We start from the raw sequence: 15,933 nt of genomic DNA, 5'->3' as shown, positions 1-15,933 counted from the left end.
GTGCAAGCGTTACATATATTCTAATTTTTTATTTTATTTCAATCATAAATTCGATTTCCTATGCACGATCGAAGATGATTAAAGCGAAGTTAGAGCGAAGTTAAATCTTGTTAGTTTAGTAGTTCAACCGTTTTACAGTTGGGCAATTCCCGAAGAGCAAAATAATATCAAAATGTGTTATGGAAATCGAATAACTCGTATAAAAATTTGGTCTTGTTTTAGCTGACATAGTTGGTAAAATAACAAAAAATAATTTCAAATTTTTGCTCCTTCAAGGCCAAAAGAATAACTACTTATGCTGTTTGAATAACAAAGCAATAACATGACTGTATTCGGAGTTTGGAATAACATATTTTAGCATTATTAAGGTATTGAATAACAAATGCAGTAGCATACGACATATTAAAAAATCATTTCATGAAATATTTATAATTTAAAATCTCTCTAATCAATAAAATTTTTTTATGAAATATATCGAATGTCATTTTAGGGTCATATCATAATAAGATATGATCAAAATCAGTTATTAAACTCATCTTACAACCAATGCTCTAAATATCTACTCAATAACAAAATGTGTTATCAATGTATCTCCATATCTGTTCAATAACACAAAATCACAGACAAACAGACATAACACTCGTTTTTCATTCATCGTACCGATTAAACCGTCATATTTCAAATTTGGGCTTAGTTGGGAATGTCTCCGTTTTGGTCAAGGTGGCGCTTTTAGCCGAAAGAAGGGGAATTCCCCATAAAAAATACTTACTACTTCGAGGGATTCCCATGCTGCTATTTGATATTTGGGAATGTCGATCATAGATGGTGCTAGTGTTCAGGCTAAATGTGAGGTACGATAATTTTTGTTGATTTTTCTTCCAAGAGTTATGTCTGTTTGTCTGTGACAAAATATAGCATTCAGTTTGATATTGTTTTTACATTATTTTGCTCCTGCTCGGGTTGACACATGAAAAAATTCTTCTTCGTAAGCTTTTCAGCGATCTCACATTCTGATCTTAATTTAAATGGTAGTAATGTGCTTACCTTTTGATATATTTATTATCAACATAAACATGCAATTCAAAGGGCCCCTCGTTAACAAAAGAGAAAAAAAGAATCTTGACATTTTCTTCGTCATCAATTCATGAATGAATAGTTACGAGTATAGCTTCCATGATGGAACATTGCTACACTCACACCAGTTACCGTTGATCGGCAACAGAACAGCCAACAGCAAGTGAGCCGGGCTCGTACGGTATTTGTCGTACACATTTTGTTTCATGCTCGATGAATTGGATGAATCGGCAACGGCAATAGTAGTGTAATGTAAACATCACCATAAAACCAATACTCACAAGCGTAGTGCAATATTATTCACGTAGTTAGAAAATGTTGGAGACGGTGTGTGGTGCAGTTCTCCAGCTAGCACTAGCATATCTGACCACGACACAATAATTGTGTTCAAGCTTTCCTTGCGAATAGACGTCGCTAGTCGGCCGCGTAAGGTGTATTTTTGGTACGGGAGATTTTCCGTTTGTTTTCAACTTTAAAAGTCTCATTTTTGGCTTTTTTTAACCGTTATCATCAGTTATTTTGCGGGAGAACATACATTAGTTTGAACTTTGGCCCTCAACAAACAATTTGGCTCTGTTTATTGCATTTGAAATGCCCTTTGACGTCTGACGTGTTTTGATTTCGGTGAAAAGAAATTGATGGAGGATGAAACGAGTGTAATGCATCAAGCAATAGTGGATTTCTTCGTTTAAAAGCATTTATTGAATTTTCTCGAGTTGGTCGGGGAATTTGGTTTTGAATCCCGTACATAATTGTGTTTTTCTTTTCATTGTGCATTCAAGTGTATAAAAAAGTGGATTGCAGAAAAGAAATTTCGTTACACTGCAAAAAAGTGGAAACGTAAATTAATGAAGGTGCTGATTTTGCTCCATTGAAGGCTTTTCGAGTGAAAATTTGAGCGTGCAAAGTGAAGGAGTTTACTACTGTTGGAAAAAGATTTCGGAGTGAGCCACAACCGACCGTGCAGTGAAATAAGTAAGCTGTCAAAATGAATAAATCCTGCGCCCGGTGCCAGAAAGTGGTCTATCCCATCGAGGAACTCAAGTGTCTGGATAAGGTTAGTGATCGCTCACAATGCAATTGTTTTATGCTTTCTGCGTATGCTGTTAAAAAATGTCTTTAGATAGTTTTGATAAATTAAAAAAACATGGACCTCAGTGGTGACTGTTGAGGTTTAGTTTTCATGTTTTTGAAGGGACCTTACGGGAAACATCGACACCAAGATGGAGGAGAAATAATCTGTTGAATGTGCAGCAGTGCTGCCAATTTCCAGTTGACGTTCGAATACGACCAATGCGACTTTAGAATATTAGCACAAACTAATATTAGTGATATTAGTGCTTGACTCTGGTTTGTAACAAGTTTTGTTTTCTGTGTCAAAAATGTTGCAAATTTTTCATTCTTAGAATTGCAATAAGGATCTGTGGTTAGTTGGGTAGTATGACTATCGTGATGTTGAATGTGTTTAATTTTCATTAGAATAGTGCCGTGCGATGAATTTTATTAATTGTAATATAATACTTCAGTTTTCTACTTGTCAAATCTCAAAAACGTCACTATGTATTTAAAACAATGCTCTTTACGACTTTTTATGCTTAAGCTGAAATTAGTCGTCATCGATTTTGCAAACTTCAAAAGCAGTTTTTTTTGTTTGAAACAAAAATTTTGCACATGAAAATATATTTGCTGTGTTTAGATTGACAAAAAGAATACAGTGAATACATTTCTTTAAACAGAACCGCGCTTTTGGGCCCAAAAACTGCTTTCGAAATTGGGCTCTCCGACGAAAAGTTAATGGCTACTAATTTCCCATTAATTCAACTAATTCTAAACGATTTCTTACCAAAGCACTGAAAAAGGTTATAAGAAATAACAATAAAAGTATACGAAGGAAATAATTTGTGTTAACAAACGAACATGTTTCAGTATTGTAAACTACTTTACCTTTAAACAAACTAAGTCAACAGGAAAATGTAAACAGTACAAAAAAGATGATAAGTGAAAATTTGATACAAAACACTGAAAAGGTAAAATATTGTAAAAAAACGAAACAAACAAGAAAATACATATGAATTTAATCAAGCAAAAAGTTTGTTAAATGTTTTGTGTTATAACACAGTACAATTAAGTCGCTTTTTACACGAATTCTTAAATCAATGCGTTTTGCAGTGAATTTTAAAATTTACGCATCTTTTAACGCGTAGTTTTTAAATTCACGAGGTTTTTTACGTAAATTCTGAAATTTGTGCGGTTTTTTATGCGAATTTCGGAGTTTATGCGGTTTTTACGCAAATTTTGAAATTCATGCAGTTTTTGAGCGACTTTTAATGCTCTACGTGTCTGTTTTGATGCGTAATTCACGAGTTTTTTTAGGTAAGTTTTAATAGATCAACCTCGAGTTTTTTTGTCTTGACCTTGAAATGAGGTCAGGCATGTATTTATTTAAGTTTTTATAGCGGTAGTTTTTACAATCAATAGATGTAACGGTAAAAGAACGTAATAAAACTTAGAGTCGATAGGATCTAACAGATTGAAGAACAGATGTGAAGAAGAAAGAGCGGAAAATGCGGGGGCAAGGGAGGCTCATTGAAGCAACGATTTTATCCAAGTTGGGGGATTGAAGGATCGAACCAAGCTGTAATCGGAGCATTACAACCGAATTCGAACCCACTAATCCTTTCAGGCCATGTGGCTCACCGAAGGTAATGATCCTTTGAATCACAGAGGGACAACAACTACAACAATTTAAAGAAATATGCACTGCAAAGTATGATGTTTCAAGCTGTGAAAAATAACTTTTTCAAGGTTAATTTTTTAAATTTCTATTGTGTGTCGTTTTTCAACCATTACATGAGTGCACAACAAAATTTGTGTCAGTGTCAAATTCACCATTAGATACTAAACACTAAACGTTCTTGGCGTTGATTGATAGTTACCTAAAGCGAGAACATTGGAACATATTTTCGCAATTCGGGAACGGTGAAATTCAAACAGTCGCGTGAAAACGAGTGCTGGCAGTTGTTCACGTATTATCATTATCATGTGACGAACACCTCCCGCCGATAAGATAAGCAAGCCTGGTAGAACCAACATTTGTTGGACGGTTTCATTCCGATGCGTGTAATTGGAAATCCTCTGCAGCAATCCGTTCATTTGGTAGTCGTATATTTTAACATGATAATCTAAAACATGTACTGTTATACAATACGTAGAAGTTGTTTTTTAAACAGAACCGATAGTAAATAATTTTTTAGTGACTCGGTAAATCTTGATTGCTGTTGACTCATCGTATCAATCGCTCGGAAATTCGCTATTAGCCAGCAGAAAGCGTTGTTCCACAGGTTTACACAATTTAGGATCAGTATGTTCAACATCATAACGCAACAGTGATTTTTATTACAGGTTTATTCAATCTGAGAAATGCAGAAAAAATTAGCTGATTCGCAAATGCGATCTCCTGGATGTGATGTTGATTCAATTTAAATGCAATCAGCACTTTATTCTTTGTAAATATTTATCCGGTGCTATGCTGAATATTGGAATGTGTATGCAAACAAGCCTAATGAGATACACAACGGCGCTAATGAGAACAAAAGTGAATGTATGCAAGCAGACCTCGGGCGCGAGCTAAAATGCAAAAACGATTTGTTAAAATCTCTTAAACCGTGCTCTACCAGCTTCAGATGAACCACACCCCGTTTAAAATTGGAACTTTCCCCCATCTCTATCAGACGAAGATTTGCCCGTGGAATTTCCGTCTCGTCAATCACGTCGAACCATCTTTCTCTTTTCTCACTACTGCCAATACCAACCGGCTTTTGCATGTGATCATGGACCGAGTTCCACATTTTCCGTAATTAAACAATTAAAGAACATGTGTTTTCATTACTTCACACTTGAGTATGGGCAAAGCCGTGAGCTTCTTTTGTTCGATTTTTTCTTTTTTCATTTCTCACTGAATGTGTATTATTGCTCTTTCAATTGTAATTTAACACCAGTTGTATGCATGCCTACAGGGAAGTACCGATTTTATCACCCACAGTTTAAAAATACTATTAATAATGTAATAGTGAATCGAGAAAGTGCTATGGAAGTGATATTGTGAAAATGTAAATTACAAATATAACGAAAACGGCAATAATCTGCTAATTTGAATAATTTGTTTACTTTTTCGAAAAGTAAACGCGGCTCATCTCTGTATCCAAGTGTAATTGCTATTAGTGAAGGGCACGCTGCGGATGTTGCATTGTCTGCATAAACGTTGATGATGTACCCTCATTTAAATCTTTAGCTCATGTGCGTTTTTTATTGGTATAACGCAAAGTTTTTATGCTCTCTTTGTTGCTGAGACTGCTTGCACTATTTGTTTCGTCTCTTAGAATGTCTTAGCTCATCTTTCAATATGATAAGCTTTCGTTCAATTTAAAGTTACATAAATCATAAACACGTGTACAAAGATGTTGAAAAATAATTACAACTTTTTTACAGTCGAATTGACATGTTTTTTTAATTAGTTTTTGTTTTTATCCGCATCTGTCACATCTTTTTTACAGTTGAGTTGATTTGTTTTCTGTCACCCATAGAGACAAACTCCTATGTTCGGAAAGGCGACATCGTCCAGAACGTTGACCTACCCCAGCAAAATTGTAGATAATAACTAGTTCTACAAATACATTTGCAGAAATCCATAGTTTCGCCAAATTCATAGTTGGACCTGTAGCCCGATACTAGCGAGTAAAACTGGACAATCCGTTCTAGCAGTAAACACGTCAGATACGAAAATAACACGGGCAACTAGAACGTTCGGATTCACAAATGGGCAGCAACTTGCGTAGGACGATTGCCGGAACGGGTCCCTCCATGAAAGGCGTCGAATGGCGAAGCGTACAAATCCGTTGTACAGCTTCGATTCTGTCAACTCCATTGCGATAGGAAGGATTCCAAGCTTGACAGTAATACTCGAGAGTTGAATGCACCAATGAGTAGTGTAAGGACTTCACGCAATAGATGTTGCGGAAATCCTTAGCGATTCGGAACATGAAGCCTAGATTTCTAGTCGGTAAGGCCTCTGACTACGTAAGATATATGCTGCTGGAATGATAGTTTGCTACCCACCAACACGCTTAAATCTTTAGTTTAGATAAGTACATGCTTTTTTTTGAAAAAATTATGATGGCACATTTACTCGGATTAACCTTTATACGGTTTGTGCTCACCAATTAGTAAAACTGTCCAATTGCTTTTGAAGCTTGCAGTTAGCGGCGATAGAGTTAATCTGACTGAAGATTTAAAAAAAAACAAAAGTCATGTGTATAAACGTTCTTCAGAATTTGACCCTTCTTTATCGACAGACTTCGCAGTCGGTTATTAGAGTACAGGAAAATTACGGGACTAGTACTGACGCTATCCAGCAGCACCGCCTAATCGAAATTCGAACATACGACGACTGACTTGTTAGAACAGCATCGTACCCCGGAGCTAACTGGGCGGGCCGATATGAAGATTTTCATATCGTCGGCGAAAGACAAAAGGGGAACTCTCAGTTGGCGACTTTCAATCATTGAAGTATATAAGGAAAATTAATGGTCCGAGGCGGCTACCTCGAGGATTCCCAGACGAAGCAGTAAATTCACCAGAAAGATTATCACCGATTCTTACTGTTAGCTGACGACCAATGGTAGTGTAAAAATGGACATTATTTTAGACAAGGAATAATTAGTTTTAGCTAAAGTAAAGAAAATAGACGAACTAATCTAAATATTTATTCCATTACTAATAAAATAAATCCCTACAAGTGAATATGAAATTTATTATCCAAATTATTAGCCAAAATTCTGTAGTAATTGTTAATATATATTGATTGGTTATTGGTTATATTCAGGCCAACGTTTGTTGAAAAGTTTTCTTTCAAGTCTGGTAATACAAATGCAAATGAAAATTGCTTATTCTTTTGTAGTGGAGCACCTTCACCGTAATGTTGCTTTATTTTGAATAACCACGGCGAAAGCAAAATATTGTAGGATGTATAAATTGTGCAGGAGGGAAATGCATATGCAAGCAAATAGTAGAGGCATCTATTCTCATGGGAATGAACCGCATCAGACACCCGCTTGCTCCACACCAACATTACTCAACGGGATTGCACGATCGTCCCGAGACCGTCTACTGAGCTCATTCATCTATCTAGAAGGCAGCAGAAGTCAAAACACTTACACGGATGTTAAATGCTTTTTTTCTCTCCTGGAGCTGTGTTTTGGATTATTCGTTGAAAAGGGTGGTCGAACCTGTTGTGGTCTTCAGTTTGTTTTATTAACGTAAACGTTAACATATAATATTCCATGAAAAATCAAGTTCAGTGAATGCTCGAAACTACAATGGAAATTTCAATTTCAATTAGAATTTTCTTCCAACTTTCTCGATGATAGTCGTAGCTTGTCGTTATTGACATACCTGTATGTGTATAAATCGTTAGGAGTACTTTAGTTCCAAACAAATACTTTTTCTATTACTGAACAAATACCCAATATCCATTAAATTATTGTGACACTCCTGAATACGCCAGGCATTGAACCAACTACCTTCTACTTATTTTATTCTGAAATTAATCCCGCTTGCGTTTAAGAGCACGTACAGCTAGTCTGCACGGGATGCGTTTTATGGCGGGTGCATGCATTCTTTTTCAATACAGAACAAAAAAAACAGATATTTTGCCAAAGTAAAGTCGGATACAGTTTATCCAGACGAAAACGTGAGAAGGGCATTCAACGTCCGGAAGTTGAAGATTGCTATCTGAGCATATGGTTCCATGTCGGACAATTAGAAATGATTGAAACATAAAGTCAGGTTGAAGCGATCCGACGCTTTACAACTACACACAATCAATGTGGTTTTTGATTAACCGCTATTTTTTCGACGATTGTTCCGTACAGTTTTTGCTGTTAGGTAATTAATTTCTGTTTTGTCTGTACATGTTGGAGATCTATGATATTACTCTCTCTGTCGGAATGAATTCATATATTTTTTTTTAAGTTTATCTTTTTAATGCCAAGCACAATCCACGAAGATTACCGACCTTTTTAGCAATAGATTGTCCTCCGAAAATTATATGAATAATCATAAGAAGAATTTTCTTTTTATGAGTCTTATTATGATAAAATAATCATGATTTATATATATATTTTTTTTGAACTGTTAGTAAGAATGTTTATTTAGTTTAGATTGAATTTGGAAAATCTTTCTCTCCTACGACTGTCCATGTGGTTGCATTTAAGTCATAATCACCTTTGAACACTTCTCAGCGCTCTGTTTGCTATATGTAACTAAATTTCTCAAATGTGCAGAACGATTTCGGAATGCAACGTCTATTGTATTTGACGTAGCCTTCATCGCAAACGCACGTCGGTTCACCGCTACAGCCTGAAATGCACCTGACTGTTGAACAATCCTGCCCGCACGTTCGTTGGCAACATGGCGTACAGGATTGATATGTGGAATGCGGTGGACAGTATTTTACCTCTGGAATACGCTCTTCGACCAGAATGAATGGTACTTCACACTCGCACGAATCACAGGTTACATTACAAGGACAAGGCGGTGGGCTCGTAACACTAGGAATATTTGCAATTTCAGCCGGTGGGGGTGTGGTAACACACGGAGATGGATCGGGTGTTGTTGTGTCTGGGGCAGGTGTTGTTGTACACGGGACGGGTGTTGTTGTAGTCGGAGCGGGTGTCGTTGTGCACGGAGCTAGTGTGGTGGTTGGTGGATCCGGGGTTACGTTGCAAGGAGGCGCCGTTGTTTGTGTTTCACAACAGCACTGTTTTTCTGTGCGGCAAGGACACTGTCTTGGGCATTGTTTCCTGCGGATACAACGGCCTCGATAACGAACGTATCCGGTCTTACATACGCAGGAAGGAACACCCGAAGGATAATACCTACAGGAGCCATCGGAGCACTCATCACTGCAAGTCGGTTCGCAGCATAGGTCGTGTCGCACCAACTCTTCATTTTCAGGACAGTTTACTGAAATACAAAAAGGAGTCATCACAATTCTATCTTAGAATCCACACGGCGATACACTTACGACATGAAATGTTATACAGCGACAAGCTATATCCTTTTTCAACAAGGAACGCTAATAAACTAACCAGAATCACTAATCGTGAAGTCATATTGATAACTGTAAGAAAAAAACGCACTGCTGCATTTTTTATAGGCAGATTGGCATTGTTTTCGCAAAGAAGCATCCAGGAAGGTTCGCGGCATCATCCTTATCTTTTGAAGAAAAGCTCTAAAACAATGAACGTAGCGCGTGTAGCGTTCGGATCAATTTATGTCACGTGTTTTATATAAAAACATTCAATTTGCACTCAGTACGTCATCTTGCATCATGAATTGAATATAGTCCTTTAGTAAGATATGCACCTTTGAATCGGTTATGACTAGAAGATGGTTTGCTTTACCGTTATTTAACATACCGTTAATGTTATTGGCTGTGAATCTAATGTAAGTAGTAGTTTTAACTTGCAAATATACAACCATTTTCATATTCAGCTACAGGTGCTGTTCACATTTAAACTTTGACGGGTATGGAAATTTTAATTTTTTATTACATGATTGATCACAAACATCGATTCAGTAACATTAAACCGATAATCTGAGATTTTGTAAGTAAACAGTGAATACATTATGTGCTACATAGAATCATCTCGATGTTATAACTGCCTTTCATGTTTATAATATTTGAGTAAACTAAATTTAAACACAATGCCATCCTATATGAGTATAAGGAAGGAAACTTTTGGTTATGTACTAAACAAATTTAATTAAGATTGTGTAGTATTTTATTTCAACATTCAGAGCTGTGTGATTTCGAAGAAAGATGGTTCAATATTAAGGCCATTACAAATATTTTATAAAGTTTTTGTCCTTCCGGTGTTGGGCCACTGAAGGGAGGGGGGCGAAAAAAAACAAAGAGATTTTTTTAATCGAGCAAAAAAAATATTGATTTTAGGCAGTTTAAACGTGAAAACCAAATCTACTCTTGCTTTTAAAATATACGTTATTATTTTCCATGCAAAAATCTGCGAAAAAAGACAAAAACGGAAAAAAAAATTTTTTGGCCGATTTGCGGAAATTTCGTTGTTTGAATTTCCATTTTTGTTTCGTGCCAGAAGCATTAACTCAACTCGTACACTCATTTTTCGAGTTTTTCAGGCTGTAGAACCCACAAACAATTGATTTTATAAAAAAAAAAATTAGCTCATACCCTACAAATTATTTTTTTATCCCCTGATTTTTCAAGCCATTTTCCAAGGGTGGGGGGGCTGACAAAAACTTTTGAAATTATTTGCCTAATTGAAATTAACATTTTTAAGTTAACGAATTGAGTTTAAAAACTAATGCTTTATAATCAAAATAAATATAAAATCAATATAAGAAATTATGAACGGAAATATAATTACGATGGCGACGCGTAAAGTTGTTTAAACATTATAGGCCATTGCAAATCATTTTGAAAGTTTTTGTCACCCCCCCCCTTGGGAATTGGCTTCAAAAATCGGGGGGCAAAAAAATAATTTGTAGGATATGAGTTAAATTTTTTTAAATATCAGTTGTCTATGGGCTCCACAGCCTGAAAAATTAGAAAAATGTGTGTACGAGTTGAGTTAACGCTTCTAGCATGAAATAGAAATGGAAATTCAAACGGCGGAATTTCTGAAAATCGGCCAAAAAATTATCTTTCGTTTTGGTCTTTTTTTCGTTGATTTTTGCATGGAAATTAACAACGTATATATTAAAAGCTAGAATAGATTTGGTTTTCACGTTTAAACTTAAAATAAAAATGCCCAAAATCCATATTTTTTTTGCTCGATTAAAAAATTATCTTTGTTTTTTTTTACCCCCCCCCCCCTCCGGTGGCCCAACACTGGAGGGACACAAACTTTTTAAAATATTTGTAATGGCTTAATTTATTATTAATATAAACGAGAAGAAAGGTAGAAACTGTAATCTCAGCCCAGCGGAGCTACATGAAATCTTTCTAATCAATAAATATTAATATTTTCAAATTTCTAATAATTAAATATTAATATTTTGGTTTAAATAGTGTAACCTCGTGTTTTTAGTCTTGACCTTGAAATGCGGTCAAGCATATGTAATATTTTTTTTGAAACGGTGATTCTACAATTGATGAAGGGATGGTTGGGGAAAGTAATGATTTTTTTTAGAATGGTGGGGAAAGAGCGGAAAGGCGAGGGGGGGGGGGGGGGTTATTGGTAGATACGCTTAACAAGTAGCGAACCAAGCTATAATCTGAGATTATAACCGGATTCGAACCCACAACACCCATATGGCATGTGATTCGCTGGTACCCATGTGCCTTTAAACCACAGAGGCGCTTCATCAATTGTAGAACCACTGTTTCAAAAAATATTAATTAAATAGTGTGCCAAAAATCTTATGAAAATTGTTCACGATCTTTGAAAATGGTGATTCCGAGAAAAACGAGTTTAAACAGAAAATTACAAAAAATATTTTGAGTGGGACTACGTGTTACATGAAGGTAGGGGTGGAAAAGTGATCAAGTTTTAAATCCTTGCAATTTTCGCATTGTCTTCGCTGAGACACACCACGTTTCACAAGCGTACAGCAGCTTGAGGTTTGAGCTGAAAATTCGGCTTTTCGTATGTAGAGTAATCTAGTTTGAGCGTCGAATGTTTCGCAGACCTGCAAAGGTCTCCCTGGCCTTCCTGATCCGCGTGGCTGCGTCAGTTTAAGTACCACCATCGGGCGTTGTCAAGATACTAAGAGATTTCCACCTGCTCGACCTGTTGTCCCGCTATTGTGAAGTTGGTTGGTTGGATTGTCAGTGTTCAGACTTAATTTAGAGCTTCGACTTAGTTTTTGCTACATTTACTGCAACTGCTGCCTGGGAGCTTTCGAAGAAGTCGTCTAACATGCTCTGCACATCGATTCGGTGTTGTGCGAGCAAAGACTATGTCGTCGGCTAGCTCAAACTCAGTTAGTTGCTCCATCGTCAGAGGATTCCAAGGTAATTCTCGATTTGTTCTACTGTCAATTGCTCCTTGTATTGCAACTAGTATCTCATCCATAACAATGAGCAACAGCAGCGGTGATAATTTGCTTAAACTCCAGGAACCCTTAAAGGTGGTGCGCCCTAGATATTTTCGTCGGTTACAAGAATTTTCGAAGTCAACAAACACCAGCAGAAGAGAGCCCTTGAATTCGTTGATCTACTCCAATACAATCCGGAGCGTTGTGATATGGTCCACACATGATCGGCCAGCATGTAATCCAACTTGCTGCTGCCGGAGAGTTGCGTCGATATTGCCCTGGATCCAGTTGAGGATTACCCTACAAAGTATTTTAAGAATAATACAGAGTAACGAGGTGCCACGCCAGTTATTCTATGGGGCCATCCATATACCACGTGGACAGTTTAGAGGGGGGTGGGGGATATGGAAATGTCCACGCTTGTCCACGGAAGGGGGGGAGGGGGTATCGTAAATGTCCACGTGGACAAGTTTTTTTTCATACCAAAAACAGAAATTAGAAACAGAAATATTGAATTAATTATACATAACCATTGATCAGTGATTGTTTTTAGGCTCAAATAATGTTTTATCTGCTGATGAGGCATATGTTGACGTAAACACTAGAGATGGTCGGGTAGTGGAAAATTTGCCCGAAACCCGCACCCGTACCCGTACCCGCCGGGTTCGGGTCGGGTTCGGGTATTGAAAAAAAAATAATTTGCGGGTTCGGGTCGGGTACGGGATCTTAACTTTTGTTTTTGAAACCGGGTACGGGTCGGGTCGGGTATCTATTGACCACATTTAACACTAAAGATAGTCGGGTATCCGGGCCCGTCCCGTACCCGTCGGGTTGCGGTCGGGTTCGGGTATCAAAAATAATAAACGGTTCGGGTCGGGTACGGATTTTCAATTTTTTTCTTGATCGGGTACGGGTCGGGTTCGGGTATTCAAATTTTCATACCCGACCATCTCTAGTAAACACATGAACCGAGCATTACGGAAGGATTCGTCTTCAGAAGATTTTACGAACCGCGTTGCATCGGAAAGGTCCTGTGTTGTGTTGAAGTAGATGGAAAAGCTGAGGTGCTCTAGTTAGACAGGGATACTCTTGACGGAGAAGAATCATCAAGCAAAAGTCAAACTGAAACTGGTTTTCTTGCAGTCGGTGAAAATTGGTATTTTTCTGTCCACGTCGTATCTGGATGGCCCCTATTCAGTTATGTCTCCTGTTTTAGGGATATTGACCAAAATGTCCTGCATCAAGTCCACCGGAAAAGTTATTGTTTCCCATATATTGCTGAATAGCTGGTGCATCGTTTGGGCTGACAAAGATGGGTCATTTTTCTATTTTACTTGTCTTTGACTCTCGCGGTCCAACGTCAATCATTTTTTATTAAAAGTGAAAGAGCGTTTGATGAGGAAGAATGGTAGACTGGATGATACTGCGAAACTTCGGCGCAAACCGAGAGAGTATGGGCTAGAGTCCCACTCAGCAATTGAACTACGCAATATATTTTTGGCCCCACATCGAAGTTTTGCAGTATCATCCAGTCTACCATTCTTTCTTTGAGAATCTCGGCTGAAACATAGCATATTCCTGGTGCTCTGTTGTTGGCCTTCATACTTTTGATCGCTGCTTCAATTTCATCCAATGATGGCGCTTCAGAGTTGACGCGAATAATGCGATGAACTATTAGAATCACTCGCTGCTAGTTTTGTTGGTCTACAACACATGAAGGCAGGCTTGGCAGACACTTTTCGCTTCGATTTTGCTCTTTTGATTACTGCATCTCAGCCAAGCAAAATTTGGAAAAGTGATGTATGGGGCGTTTGTAGAATTGGTTATTATCTACAATATTGCTGAAGTAAGTATTACTGTTCATTTTGTATTTATGGCGCTATAAGGCTGCTACCCTCTTGGTAGCAAAAAGAGCGCTCTTTCTAGCGTATTGTTAACAGGTAGCTGGCTTCGCCGCTCTGGTTTGCGCGCGCTCAATGCCTCCTTACGCCTCTCGCTGATTGTTGATCGTTCTCCAAGATCATGTTGTTATTACCACAAAACTCTGTAAATAGCTCATCCATGACACTTCGTTGCCAGGCCATGGCGTCCCATGATGCGTTTAAGATCCGCGTTGTTTGAGACAATCTTCGCGTTGAAGTTGCCCAAGTGGATTTCATACTTTTCTCCTCCTGGTGCATAGTACTGGATTGCAGTAAAATCTCTAACCTGTGTTCTAAGTTTGACCACGATTATTCTTTCGTTATCGGTTTTCGATTCCTACTTCATCAGAGGCGCATGTGCCCCTGGACTTAGTAGGAATCCAACTCCTCTCTCTCTCTCTCGAGAAACTTTTTCATATTGTATGCCAGAGTAGAACAAGACTTGCCCGGACGTTGCAGTGTGTTCGCCAGTATCCGGTCAACGAATCTCGCCAGAAAGCCCCAGAATTTTAAGATTCAGATGGCTAGCTTACCTTGCAAGATGCGTCAGTTTACCTTACCGGACAAGTGTCACTATATTCCATGTTCTGATTCGTGTCCGTGTTTTCATGCTAAAGGACGTTGCCAATAATTCAAATCGATTTCTCTTTTCATTTTCCTGACGTGTTTAATTTTCGAATATAATAGGTGGTTACCCAATCAGATGATTCTAACAAAAATATTACAGAGTTGTAGCTTAAGTTGATATTTCTATTAAACTTATAAATGTGATTGAAAAATTTACGACACACAAAATGTTCTACCAAGATTATATCTCGTTCTGTTACTTATAACACGCTTTGTTGCAATTTGGTTATACAGCAGGACAAAATACTGATTTTTGTAACTCATCTTGATATAAACTAGATCAAATTATATCTATTATAATAATATATTTGTGATATGCCTAGAGCAAATTTTGTTACAATTTTGTTATTTTAACTAGGGTTTATTTCTAATTCCCATCGTAGTAAGTAAAGCCATTCCTATTTTCATCAGTTGTTGGATGGATTTAATGAATACTCCAAAAGTTATTGTGCTGGTTTGATTAAAATACGCTTACCTTCCGATCCGTGAACTTTGAAATCACTGAAAAGCGATAACTAAAGCATATTATTGAAATTACGCAACTGATTTTATTTTTTAAATTCGTCGTACCGTTTTAAAATCCGTCCATCAAAAATTTATCGTCCGAACTAAAAATCACAACAATATTTACGAAGCTAGCGCGCGTGTATTTGTGTAGGATGGCATGGGAAATGTTATTTTGCAAAATTTCTGCAGGTCAGGCAAGTTTTGCTGGCTGTAGAATAACGACAATGCCTTGCGTGAGTTATTTTCATTTATGAATGACGGCAATTAAAACGATTAGTCGACATTTTCTCCTTCGTCGCACGAAAAAACGTAGGAAATTTGGCTGGTAGGACTTTTTTAATGATAAAAAGCATTTAAATAGATCTCAGCTCATTTTGATTGATCGCGTATGATAGACAACAAACTAAAATATTAGGGAATAACTAGATTTGCATTGTGTGTCATAACAATGATGATATTTTTAATAATTTGTGTTAGATAGGACGGGAATAGGTATTTACAACGAAGCAGCAACAATCCTACTAACGAGACCTTACAAATAGAGATGTTTTAAACTTGAACGAATTGATTTTTCTACAGAGCTTAGATGTATCAATTATGTAATAAAACTAAACAATGTATAAACCATGTAACATATAAACAAAAATAAGAAATAAACACGTCCTAAGATTAGAAAAAAAAGAAATAGAAGAAAAGATATGTAGGTCCCTATGCCGCTTATGGGGTT

General features: G+C 37.2%; 1 protein-coding gene across 1 annotated transcript in view; it reads left to right on the top strand.

Annotated features, from left to right (window-relative positions):
• Positions 1–1,467: 1,467 nt before the first annotated feature.
• Positions 1,468–15,933, top strand: part of LOC128738541 (LIM and SH3 domain protein Lasp) — a 71,281-nt gene continuing 56,815 nt past the window's right edge. Inside the window, exon 1 of the mRNA XM_053833756.1 lies at positions 1,468–2,131. Coding sequence (XP_053689731.1) covers positions 2,063–2,131 — 69 coding nt within the window. The 5' untranslated portion in view covers positions 1,468–2,062. The remainder of the gene's footprint in view (positions 2,132–15,933) is intronic.

The sequence above is a fragment of the Sabethes cyaneus genome, chromosome 2 (genome assembly GCF_943734655.1).
Source record: "Sabethes cyaneus chromosome 2, idSabCyanKW18_F2, whole genome shotgun sequence".
Classification (NCBI taxonomy): domain Eukaryota; kingdom Metazoa; phylum Arthropoda; class Insecta; order Diptera; family Culicidae; genus Sabethes; species Sabethes cyaneus.
This window is presented reverse-complemented; position numbering and strand designations above follow the sequence as displayed.